Below are 13,348 nucleotides of genomic sequence, written 5' to 3'. Positions count from 1 at the left end.
AATAAAATAATCAGCAGCTCTCTGAATATTGCAGGCCACAAAATGGATGGAATTGCAGAAAAGAGAAAAATTACTGACTCGTTTGCCTGTATATTGTTAACAAAAGATGGTGTGTTGTAAAATAGCCAAGAAGATTCAGCATATATAAATTAAATATAGGTAACAATAAAAAGTTACAATAAAAACATGAATAAAATATCCAATATGAACAGATAAAAAAGAAACAAAGATCTTTAGATCTTATATTTGGCTTTTGAACACGAAAATATTCAATATAATTATAACATTATTTTTGTTTCAAAGACTCACGTACAGCACTGCAGTCTTCACAAACAGGGATGCCCGACTGCTGCAGTGACTTTTTCATTTCCATGGAGAAGTCTTCAAACTCTGGCTTAGTGGACCTAAGCAATGTTACAGTGTTGAGAAAGCTATAGGCAGCCTTGGCCTCATTGTCAAATTTGTCTCCTCTCCTCCAGGATCCATCCCCTGTGAAATAATGTTGTGCTTTTATTGTAATAAATTCATGTTCACATGAACATTTTGCAAGATTTGCTATAGAAAAGTATGTCTCTTGGGATAAGGGCATTATACAAGCAGGTTTTGCCTGCGTCTACTGATAAAACCTCATTGACAATGGGTAAAATGCACACCCGGTTACCTTTTCTGCAACAATGGGGCTTTTTAGATATAAACAGGAACATCGATAGAACATCCTGGACCTGCACACCAGACAATATCCAGGCGCTTTTGTGTTGAGCTAAATATCTATTGAATGTAATCTCTGTGAAGCAGAAGACCTGCAGATAGCTTCAATGTGCTACAGGCCAGGGTCATATGACCATCTTGTCTGACTTTGGCTCATCTTGGGAATAGAGATAAGCTCTGTAATCAGTGCACAACAACCATGAATACAGCTTTACCATAGGAAGAGGAGTTGAAGAGCTCAATGTTGAAGAAGATGTGGCTGTCGCTGGTTAATTTTCGTCTATGAAATGCCAGCATGAGTTCTCGTATTTTGTCCGCCTTGGCACACATGATCACCGCTGCAAAACAAAAAGGAACAGAGTGTTATTTGCCATTCAAAACAACAACTTTAAGCTACCATCGACACCTGGGTAATGTGTGTACAGTAATGTCAAAAGGGATTTATGTCTAGGTTGGGGAGTTTATTAAGAAAATAATAAACAAAATAAAGTAACGCGACAATGATTTTTATGGCGTTCGGTTCTCACACGTCTTCCAATGATAACGACGGTACACAGACCAAAAACACTCTAAAAGTGTTCCCTGCCTAATTCAGCATGAAACATTCACAACAAACGACTCTTCTGAGCATGTTCTTTTTGCTAATTATAAAACAGAGCACGACAGATGAAGTCCGATTCCAGAGCAAAAGACTGGTTCTTTTTAATGAATCACAATTTATGACTCAGTTGGAGCTGTTTCTCAATGAATCTGACTCACATACTGAACCACAAGTCATTGATATTGTCATTTACAACTCCAAAAACTGATACAATGTTAAGGCTTGTGAGACCTAAATCAGTTACTGACTGGTTGTTAATATGATAATACTGTATGCACCAGAACTGGAATCATTATTTTCTTTTACCATTTTTATTTATGGCCGAGAAAATAAAGCACTGTGTCCTCATAAGAGTTTTACAGACCATGAATCCGATATGTACTGTATTATCGTCGTGATCCCGAGAACACATTCAGTGTTGTTCATTTAAGATGAATTATGACCTTTTTGCTACTTGCCAGGTTTACAAGAACATGTGAAATTGATTCAATTATGTAAGCACAAGCCTTTAAGTATCATAGAATAGCTTATTTTTGACCTGGTCTTACAGAAACACAGCCTCCTCGGGTATGAAATATATTCCCATGAAGCAAGGAGGTCAAAAATAAATAAACAAACAAGCAAGCAAGCAAACAGAGTTTAAAAAAAAATAATAATAATAATATTCGCAAAGTGTCCCATAAAAAGGAAGATTCAGAGGATTGGAACTTTCCCTACAGCTCAGTCAGTGTAATGCGCTGCTTGAAATATCCTCAGCTGAGTGGGACAAACTTCACCTCAGTATTCCTGCACTATAGCACCCTTTAATTACAGAGCGCACAGCACACTACAGGCCCTGTGTTGGCTTTCCAGCGATTCCATGGGGTACAGCTCCAGCCAGCAATATTTCAAAAATCTGGATTTTTCCCACTGACACTAGTTACAAATGAGCTGAGGAATGCAAAGGGGCAACACATGGCACACTTACCGTTGGTTGTGCCACATTTAATGCACCTGGGGGTCTATATAGACGCATGGAGTGAACATGCACATGGAAATAATATCGCTTTCCAAACTTATGCTATATCGCAACATAGTATAAGGGTTTACTGTCTCGCCCCTCTGTCCAACTTTGGCAGCATGGCACATAATACAAAATCAGCAGGGCTAAAATGACATATGTCTGGCTTAGTAAATTCCCTTCCTGTGGATCACTCAGCCAGTTTGTGCTTCTGTGCTCGAGTCATTCACTGTCAAAACACCGGATTTCATCCTCATTGAAATGTTATCTTCTGACATTTAGCATCGGTGAGGAGATCTGACAAAATATATGTTCATTTATATATATAATTATCTATATAAGAATACTTGCAGCCAGACAAATTTAGTATACTTCAAGTGTGTTAATGATTAGTTAACTAGAAGTGTGCTATTTTGAAACAACCAATTTTGTAAAAGTATATTTTAGTTGTAATTAAAATATACTTTTTTTATTATTGTAATTTTGTGTGCTAAATTGGAACAACTTCAAGTGTACTTTAAGTATATACCTGTGTAGGGGCTAATTATGCTTCATTAGAGATATTAAAGTGGTATTACTTTTATGCCTGTGTATGGACTAATTATGCTTGAATAGTGATATTAAAGTGTACTTTAGTCATTGTAAGGTGGAAGGAATACTTTGAGGATCTCTCAATCCCGCCATCATGTCTTCCATTGAGGAAGCAGAGGCTGAGGGCTCAGAGGTGGACTCGTCCATCGCCCTAACTGAAGTCACAGAAGTAGTCAAGAAACTCATCGGTGTCAAGGCACCGGGGGTGGATGAGATCCGCCCAGAGTACCTCAAGTCTCTGGATGTTGTGGGGCTGTCTTGGCTGACACGTCTCTGCAGCATCGCACATGTGCTTTGTGGATCTGGAAAAGGCATTCGATGAATGTCGTGTCCCTCACAGTGGCCTGTGGAGGGTGCTCCGGGAGTATGGGGTCCAGGGTCATTTGCTAAGGGCTGTCCGGTCCCTGTAAGACCGAAGCAGGAGCTTGGTTTGCATTGCTGGCAGTAAGTCAGACTTCTTCCCGGTGCATGTTGGATTCCGGCAGGGTTGCCCTTTGTCATTGGTAATTTGCCCTTTGTCTGTTAATAATTTTTATGGACATAATTTCTAGCCTAAGCCAGGGGCCGGAGGGTGTCAGGTTTGGGGACCACACGATTTCGTCTCTGCTCTTTGTGGATGATGTTGTCGTGTTGGCCCCTTCAGACCAGGACCTTCAGCGTGCACTGGGACGATTTGCAACCGAGTGTGAAGCGGCTGAGATGAAAATCAGCACCTCAAAATCCGAGGCCGTGGTTCTCAGTCGGAAAAGGGTGGGATCTTGGGATTTTGTTCACGAAAGGAGAACATCCCGGATACAGGCGGCCGAATTGAGCTTTCTCCGCAGGGTGGCTGGACGATCCCTTAAAAATAGGGTAAGAGCTCAGTGTAGAGCGGCTGCTCCTCCACATCGAGAGGGGTCAGCTGAGGTGGCTCAGGTATCTGTTCCCAACATGACATCATGACTTTTGCATAAACATACACGCCACTTTCAAGTCAAATGGCATGTTCTCTATATGCATTTTGAGATATCCGCATGTATGCGTGTGTGTACACGCCGTTAAATGTCCGAGCGAAACGAAGCAAAATGTAGATCTACATCTGGGGAGTGATATTTTTTTCCTAGGATGTAGGGGAAGACTCATAAATGCTATTAACCCCAGCGACGGGTAGGTTTAGGGACGGGGTTGAGGTAGGTCATATATTTATATATACAGTAATGTAACGTTAAGTCAACGGCGTTCATAAACACGCTGAAAACTGATTATGCGTGTTGATAACACGCCAAAAATGGAAATACGAATTGGCGTGTCATATGCCATTTCATGAGATCAGTTTGCTGTTCCAGATGTCTCCTGGACGCCTTCCCGGTACATTGATTATTATCAAAGCTACTAGTTCTCAGTCAAGAGCAGTGAGTGATTTCCTCTGTGTTTTGTTGTTTAGTTAACATTAAATAGATAGTTCTCCCAAAAATTTTAATTGTCATCATTTACTCTCTCAAGTTGTTTTAAACCTGAATAAGTTTCTTTCTTCTGTTTAAGTTATTTGGAAGAATGTGGGTAAACAAACAGTTGATGTACCCCAGTGATTTCCATAGTAAATTTTTCCCTATGGAAGTCAATGGGGACCAGCAACTGTCTGGTTACCCACATTCTTCAAAATATCTTGTTTTTTGTTCAGCACAAGAAATAAATTAATACAGGTTTGGAACAACATTACAGTGAATAAATAATGACAGAATTTTTATTTTGGGGTCAACTATCCCTTTAAGAACAAGCGGCTGCATTTTTATTTTTAGGGCTACTGTCACTTTAAGACCTGTACGCGACATGTCTAATATACACGGAGCATTTGACAAGCAGATTTCTCGCAATTTTCTCGGTTTGCATTGAGTTTAGACATAACCAAATGTTCTTATGTAAACCTTGTGTGTATTTGAGAGTATTAGCGAAATAATACTCGAAAGATAACTTAGTCCAGCAACCAGGCGCTGTTAGACAAGCTTTTAGTTCATCATGTGCGCGTCGGTAGCCTGGTTCTACCAGACTCTCGTACATAAGGAAAATGAAATTGAGCGGAAGTGCGTAGGCGGGCGCAGCCAGGCTAGCGCTTCGGGTGTTCGCGCTCAGAACAGCGTATCAGCAGTGAATGACATGTTTAACCGGCAAGGCTTTTAAAGCACATGCAAATTAACTTTTGTGAACTCGCTGAACTGATGTAGCCGTTCCTCTGTGTTAATATTGCGAGTATTTGTCGCGTTGTACACTAATGCTGTTGAGACGGAGGTGTCAGGACTGCAACTGACTGAATGCACGATATACATATTTCTACAAAAGCAGTCAGCAGCTTGCTTGGAGCAAGGATCATCGCCCAGCCCTGGTGACCTAACTGTGATGATGTTCTTGTCAACTGACAACGATACCAGCGCGAGAGCGACTGAGATACGAAATTGAGCAGGTGAACAAGCTGAACCAATCAGACATTCTCTGGCTGAACGCAAATACGTCCTTGTTGATACTTTGAAAGGAACTTTCTGTACGCACGTCAGCCAGTTATGGGTTATGTCCTCATATTCTCCCCTTTTCACTCCGGCTGCCGACACCCGTCCCCCTCTTTTTTTTTTTTTTTTACAGATCTGCATGATTCACGTAGGTCACATTTTCAGGTCGGAAAATCCGGAATTCCGGATTAATCCGGAAAAATCACATCCCTGATATATTGTTTTATTTTTGCCATTTTGGCCTTTCATTAAGGATAGGACAGGAAGTGAGGTGAGTAAAAAATATATGCTCAGTAATACTTTTGGCTTATTCCTACAAATTGCTCTTTGTCTTCAATAACAAATGTACATGAAGGGGTTAGTTCCCTCAAAAATGAAAATTATGTCATTAAAAACTACGACTTTATTAAACATTGTATTCTCTTCCGGTTCTGTTGTCAATCCGCTTCTGTGACGCTGATGACGTAAGATGCTGCTGACGTGTAATCCGGTGTGTCAGGCTGTGAATGTGAAGACAGTCTTACGGGTTTGGGACGACATGAAGGTGAGTCATTAATGACATTATTTTCATTTTTGGGTGAACTAAATCTTTAATAACAAATAATACTTAGCTATACTTTGTAAAAAATGCTATTGTTGTATACTATAATGTATTTAGAAAGTATACTTTCGATGCATTGTTATAATGATAATTTCCAGCACATAGTTAAAATATGCCTAAAATATATTTTAATAAAGTGCAAATATTGACACTTTTAAAAAACAAACTGAATTTTCACTTCAAGAATATTTTTCTAAAATATATGGTACTTCAAAGTGTCTTAAAAGTTGTATTGTGAAAATAGGTAAAAGTATGATGCTAAAATACTTTAAATATATTTAAAGATAAATGTTAGTATATTTGCAATGCACTATTGAAAAAAGTGAATATATTTCAAATACAATACAGTATTTTTTTATTTTAACTAGGGATACGTTATTTATAATAGGGATTACATCTACTACATCTTTTATATGTTAGAGTCTAGACATTCAACAGCTAGGTGTCGTTTCTGTGTCCAAACACTCTATCAGATCCCAAGAGCAAACCGCAAAATGTGCTAATATAAACTCATGGTGTGCTGTGATAGCACCAAAAAAAAAAAATCATAATCCTAACCTTAATCTCCATACCGAAATCTCATATGGCCAGCGATTCATCTTTATGAATCATTAAAATATTGGTGTTCAGGACACTGTGAGCCCAGAGACTGTATTGTACACCTAGTGTTTTTAAAAGCTTAGCTGAAACCAGTAGAGACTTGGACCCGAAAACTGTATTTCTTATGTCATGACTTAACAAGTCATGACATAAGAATTGTTACCAATGTTGACACAATCTTTCAATTATACCCGATTTGTACCTGATATTGAGCACAAAACACTCCCACTCCACAGTTTAGCACCACAGGTGCTATTTTTTTTTATTTTTATTTTTTAATCAGCGCTCATGTGCAGGCTGGGCCGTATGTGATTAAAGTTATCTGTATTTTATTACATTTGCCTCAGCTGTGCCAACAGACACACCACAACCTCGTGCAACAGGTTCAAAACTGCATATCGAAGACTGACAGCAACAAAAACAAGGGCATTGCAATGGCCAATGAATCAAATCAGGCGTCACTGGCGCTGGATAATATCCCAATGACGCCCTTTAAAGATGACTGCAGGCAAACAAACAAAAATTTTGGCAACATGTACTAGATTGTTATTATGAGAAACTGTGTGAAAGAGTAGATACTGATGAATGCTGTGCCACATAAATCAACTTGCTTACATGCTTGTGTCACTGACCACTGAAGTCTGCATTTTGTCTGCACACAGTTGCAGTCTGCATTTTGAAGTTAAAATGATATTTAACAAAAAGGAAAAGAAAAGCAAGCCATCAGTAGTGACAAGTAGTTAAAATATGTACAAACTCATAATGTAATTTATTATTTTGACACCCAGATCCATTTAAGCATATTTGTCATCTTTGCTGTATCAGTACTTGCTACTACAGTACTTACACCACTGCAGCCTTTCATGAGCAAACAATGAAGCATCTACCATGCCTGGAATACTAATTTCAATGCCAGCAATCAACCTCATGGAACAGGCTGCATCATTTAGCATTCAAATATATGCTAAATTATACAGTGGCTCAGAAATTGATGGTAATATAAACACAAACGTTTATGCTTAAAGGGTTATAGCCAACTATATAAATACATTTTAAAAAAAAATGATGTGATGTTCCCTTCTTGAAACAGACCAATTCTGGTACATTTTATTCTGGAAAATATTTATATATCTTTATATATCCATATCCTGCCATGCTGCTTGTTTAAGGTAAATTTAATGTACAAAATGGCAGCATTTCTCATAAAATACTCGTACTTTTGCAGAGAAACGACACCTTGGAGTGCATTCTGCGACTATATTTTGTGCAGTTCAATTTTATCCTTCAGGAGATACTTGAAACAGATGTCAAATTTTGCCCTGAGTATTTGGGTGGTGGCCTGAAAAATGCATCCCATCACTGAGATTCCACATTGAAATCTCTGCATGGCCTGTGATGGACAGATCAAAGCAAGTATATGTCATTATACGTGGAGCATTCCATAGCTGCTGTGAGGGATTGCAACATGTTGAGGACCTCTGCACTGCAGTGAACTGGTAGAAAAAGGAAAGAATTATAAAAGGCCTCAAGAGCTGTTACCCTGTCCTTGTTAGTGTCAAAACAGCCCCAAGACAGCATTAACCTCTTACCCCGTTTCAGTCATTCCATACTGACATTTTCGGAATTGGTGGAACATTCCTTTAAATACAAGCGTTCGCGCAATATGCAATATTAGTTTAAGAAATGTAAGATGTTCATTTCAACGCACAGGACTGTCTTGGGAAAGAAAGTGAGACAGGGCCCTTGTATTGAGGACGTATATGTGTATATTTTCTAAAATCGACAACATCCTTGCTAGGAATGTGAGAAATGCACTGTTTATGAAACAGGATCAGTAAGGAGGTGCACAGTCAGACTTTCTGTGAAACGCCTCAGAATTGGGGCAGACGGATAGGATGTTTGAAAGAAGGATAACTGCATGCAGTTCATAGTATTCACAGCAGGCATGTCTTTTAGTGCCACAATGTATCCAACACGAATAGTAGCAGAGTGAGCTCTAGGGAGGGTGTATCCTCTCTGGTTATTGAGAAACAGTCAGGCAGACAGCGCATGACGTTACCCGCCATGAGAAAAGCTGTTAAAAAAATGCTTGAGGATGTCTAGGGGAGTGCTAAAGCCTACAATTGCTCCCCAAAATTCCTAGAGCTCTTGCTCAGTGTTGACCGCCTGTCAAAATTCTGATCATTTTTTCCACAGGCTTTCTTATGGACCGCAACTGACCTCTTACCTATCTTTATAGATGGGGAGCTTGAGGAGATCAGGAATGGATCAAAACAGCCCTAGTTAGGAAAATATCTGCATTTGACACGTTTGTATATGTTTCTATATTATTCTATATGTTCTATACTGGTCTGTTGTGACGTGCTCCAGTTTGAGATTGCTGTTGATGTATTATCATTTGGTATTATACAACACTTTCGGAAAAACTATGTTCCAGTTTAAACTAAAAGAGACTTAATATCATATGGAAATGTGTTGACCAAGCTCGATACTTTGCAAATTCACCCTTTTGACCTGTGAATAGAAGTGAGTCACAACTTACTGCAGAGAACAGCCACTGGTGAAAAAAAAAAAATGGCTGCACAGAATTTTCATAATTTTTTTCAAGCTAATATTATCCATGGTATCTAAACATTTTCTAAGTTACGTTTCGTACCTCTGCAGTACAAACCATTTAAGAACCCCTTTAATGTCACCAAATCTGAAATGTCTCCCATTTACATCATACTGAAATTCCTTTATTTGGAAATATGCAGTCTTTTCTAGGCTATTTAGTATCAATGTGGATTATACCACTAGTGGAGTAGTCTGATAGTTAAGATCTAGTCTAGTGATTGAAAGTTGTCTCTGCTGCAAGTCTCTTCTGAGACCTTCACCTGTTTAGAGTAATTAAAAAGTGTCAGGCTCAAAACAAGTTGCCACCCATCCCACTTCTAGCAAGAAACTTCTCCAGGGGATTGTACTTTTAACAAATGTATGTAAGACACTTTTGGCATCTATGGCAAGCCATTTTATTCCTTAAAACTATCAATCAGTAGTACTTTTAAAGGCGGAGTACACTATTGGTAGGCTATAGAAGAAAACAAAACTAGCACTTAATGAATAAAAGAGAAATAGGTAGGAGCACCAATTGTAATAGGCTACATAGTCTGAAGTGAACACTATCACTTAATTTCAGAACCTCATGCAATTCAATGCCAAAAACGTGCAACTTGTTACATGGTTATTGCATAATGAGTAAGTAGGCTAGTGACTAATTAAATAAATACTACTAGTATCAGTAAGCGTTAAGATAAAAAAAAAAAAATACTTGTAGCTAATGAAAAAGTGTAGGCTAGATATTCATTATTCTTGAGGAATAAATGTTAAGACGGCTTGCGTACAGCATTTAGTTAGAAGTGAACGAGTACCTTCGCTCCCGTAGATGGACGTGATGATCCCGTCGGTGTCTACTCTCTCCTCGTCCGAGTTCAACACAGCGAGATCTGTGACAATGTTGTACTCTGAAAGCACTGTAAAAACACCCTCCATCGTAAAGTAACAGTTTCTCTCCTCTTTATCATCTTCGTAAATCAAATGTACCGTTCTCCAAGTGAACTTGTTGGATATCGCCTGAAACGTCTCAGCCATTTTCAGGTAATTTGGTGCGATTCGTGTGAGATGCGAGAACTCCCTGCTTTTCTCCCTGAAGCCGGTAGCCAGAGCACCTGCTGAGATCACCGGGATGTTCCAGTGGCCTGCAACTCTCGTCACCGGCGCGGCGGCGTAGTCGCACACCGGACCGAGGACCAAGTCGGGACGCTCTTCTCTCTGCTTGTCCACGAGCGCGAAGAGAGCCTCCTCCCCGCACCCGGAGTTCTCATAGCGCACATTGAATTTCAAGCCTGCAAACATTTCTGATCTCTCGAGGGTTTTTCTCGCGTACTCAATAGCAGGAGAGACTCTCTGGGTAGAGAACAAGTATGTGTTGTTGCGAGGCAACACGACCATCACGTCGATGTTGTCATTCAGTGCACTTGTCCTGCCAAGCATCATGAGTACTACCCAAATGGACAGACATAGTGATATTAAACATGACATCTTTGACACCAATGAACGAATAACTTTTTTTTTTTTTTTTTTTTTGCAAAGAGCCTACGCTTTTTAAGTTTTTTTTTTTTGCCAAGTAGATTGCTATATAAATTAAGATCTATCCTTAATTGAACTTAAGTATGGCAAAGTCCCACTCTCTCTGTTTATAAGTGAGTTATGTCTCTTCTGCAAGTCTTTCCAGAGCCCCTCTTTCTTCCCCTGTTTGGAGTCTTCTTGGAGTCTCTGTCTAACTCTCCGCTTGCCTGTGTAATTACTCTTGTTAGGATGTGTGAAGTGTGCGGCTCGGCTGGTCACCACACATGCTGCAGTCTAGCAGGAATTTTCAAGCATCCCTTCATTATTATTCCTGCGTCATCGCTGTGCAGCCCGCCCTCTCCGTCTTAAAGCTACAGTGCCGCAATTCATGACAGCCCACAACTTCCGTCTGGATTAAATGATCAAGGTATGCAGTGTTCGTACATTACAATTTCTTTATAGGCCTATATATGAGTTCAGACGCAAAAGCCTCTAAGTGCCATTTGAAATTTTCTTCTAGAATGATAATTTTTATGTGATTTCATAATTTTCAGTGATTTCACTTAAATGGCAATGATAATCAGCTATTAATTGTTATTTAAGTGAAATTACTGAACTTAAATATACAAGTTTGATAAAAATCATCATTAAAGAAGAAAATTTCAAATGGCATTTAGAGGCAATTGCATCTGAACTCTTATATATATATATAATATACATTTATATAAATATATATATATATATATATATATATATATATATATATATATATATATATATATATATTATACATTTATATTATATATAAAGATATGTCAGTGCAAGTTGTTTTCAGTTAAAACTCTTCAATACGGCATTTTATTAGGCTTATACCTGGTCTGTGAAGCAGGGGAATAAGTTTTAATAATAATTGATGGACTCCCCTTTTTAGTCCCAGTTAGAACTCTAACAGTAGCAGTGTGCACCAGTTATAATCAATCAAGTGCTTATTGCGGTAGCCTGCATAAAGTAATCTAGTAATTACTGTTGTATTATAGTGCAATGACATAAATCCAAAATCATACTTCATTAAGGATGCAACATGTCTGAGCTGAAGCGGTAGTCAGCAAACTTCTGACCAAAAGAGATTTACAAACTAATTTAAAGAATTTAAATCATTAAGTCATTAAATAAACATTAAATCCTCAATCAATAATATTCTTATCTCATGTTTTATATGACATGTCAGATTTTTGATAGCCTCTATGTCTGGACTGGTTAAGCACTATTATAGTGACATCTAGTGGTAGAATTAGAGCAACACATCACAAATTTAACTAAATAATACGCAGGTTTTTGAAAATGGATGGGTTAGGAATGAAATATCAGGCTATATATAGCATAATGTATACTTATATTATACTATGTATAATATTTCTCTGTATAACCTTATTTGTTTAATACTTGGTGTAATGCAACAAAAGTATAAATGTAATGGTAATACAGTACTCAGAGAAAGAGCAAACGTATTTCAGAATAAGAAGGCCTTATAGTAGGACAGATTTAGCGGCAGCTTAAACATGACTCAGCCAAACTATCCAGATGAAATAATTCTTATTCACGTCACTGCTAAATTGTGCGCTAAGTCTGTGGCTTCAGTCAACGAGACTGTTCTGAATCCCAGCTCCTATGATTGCCCCCATAGGTATTACATTTTGGCTGAATAGACCAAATGGATATAAAGATAAGAGCAACTAAAAGATCCATTCAGAGAACTGCAGTGAAGTACGTCCCTGTAATTAGCTAATGGCCAAAGTACAACGACAGTCTTGGCAGACCTAGTACTCTTACATAAATAAGACTCCGTTTCCTGAGATGCAATATGCTGAGAGTGTCTTTTATTCTGTGGTCCTGGGTGTAGTTCTCCCATGGGATTGCTATGGTTACTGAATCACAAAATTGTTCCAAAAATGCTCCATAGCCATTAAAACTTTTATGTTTGTTCTATATTTTTGCAATGACATGCTGCTTGTGCAAGTCAGGTTGTCATTCTAAAGTCTTATTTTTATCTCTTTTGTCCCTAAGAAAATGTATTAATTTTTCTGTAATTCTTGGAAAAGACCCATGCTTGTTTTGAGTTTTGATAATCTAATCGGTGAGTTTATGACTCTCTTAAATGTATTAAAGTGCTCACGTAATTGAAGCCATCTGTCAGTGCGAGTAAAAGGACTGTGTTCTGCATTAATCCTGATTATGCTAGATTAATGTGTCCAGCTCAAGGCCAGCAAAGTCATGGTTTCCAACAGCCAACGTATGTCATGCATGAAGTGCCACCTCATTCCTCGCTTTCTAGAGGTAACTGTAAACTTTGAGTGGATAGGTTGCTGTTTTTCTCACACTTCCTTTTAATTTGTTAATGTTTTTGAACCATGTGGCAACAGCAAACTTCATTTGCTTCCTTAATTTGCAGTGGTGTAAAAACTTGTTAGTGACTTGCTTTCTATATAAAGCATCTTATTGAACGTTGAAAGTCTTCAACTGCTAGGCTACTTTATTTTAGACAAAAAGAACCTGAATAAATAAAACATTATTGAAAAGTATTTCAACGTAAAAAAATAATTTACTTTGACTCTCACCATTAGTTAATTTGAAAGCAAACACTCAGAAAGTTCATTATGACA

The 13,348-nt window shown here is 38.3% G+C and overlaps 1 protein-coding gene across 2 annotated transcripts in view; it reads right to left on the bottom strand.

The window, feature by feature from the left end:
- Positions 1–10,982, bottom strand: part of npr3 (natriuretic peptide receptor 3) — a 32,591-nt gene extending 21,609 nt beyond the window's left edge. For both annotated transcript variants that reach the window (XM_039650125.2, XM_039650126.2), the window contains exons 1-3: positions 9,992–10,982; positions 924–1,046; positions 314–489 (exon numbers count right to left, since the gene is read on the bottom strand). In XM_039650125.2, the coding sequence (XP_039506059.2) occupies positions 314–489; positions 924–1,046; positions 9,992–10,661 (969 nt within the window). In that variant the 5' untranslated portion in view covers positions 10,662–10,982. The remainder of the gene's footprint in view (positions 1–313; positions 490–923; positions 1,047–9,991) is intronic.
- Positions 10,983–13,348: the final 2,366 nt, after the last annotated feature.

The sequence above is a fragment of the Pimephales promelas genome, chromosome 4 (genome assembly GCF_988280905.1).
Source record: "Pimephales promelas chromosome 4, fPimPro1.hap1.1, whole genome shotgun sequence".
Lineage (NCBI taxonomy): Eukaryota > Metazoa > Chordata > Actinopteri > Cypriniformes > Leuciscidae > Pimephales > Pimephales promelas.
This window is presented reverse-complemented; position numbering and strand designations above follow the sequence as displayed.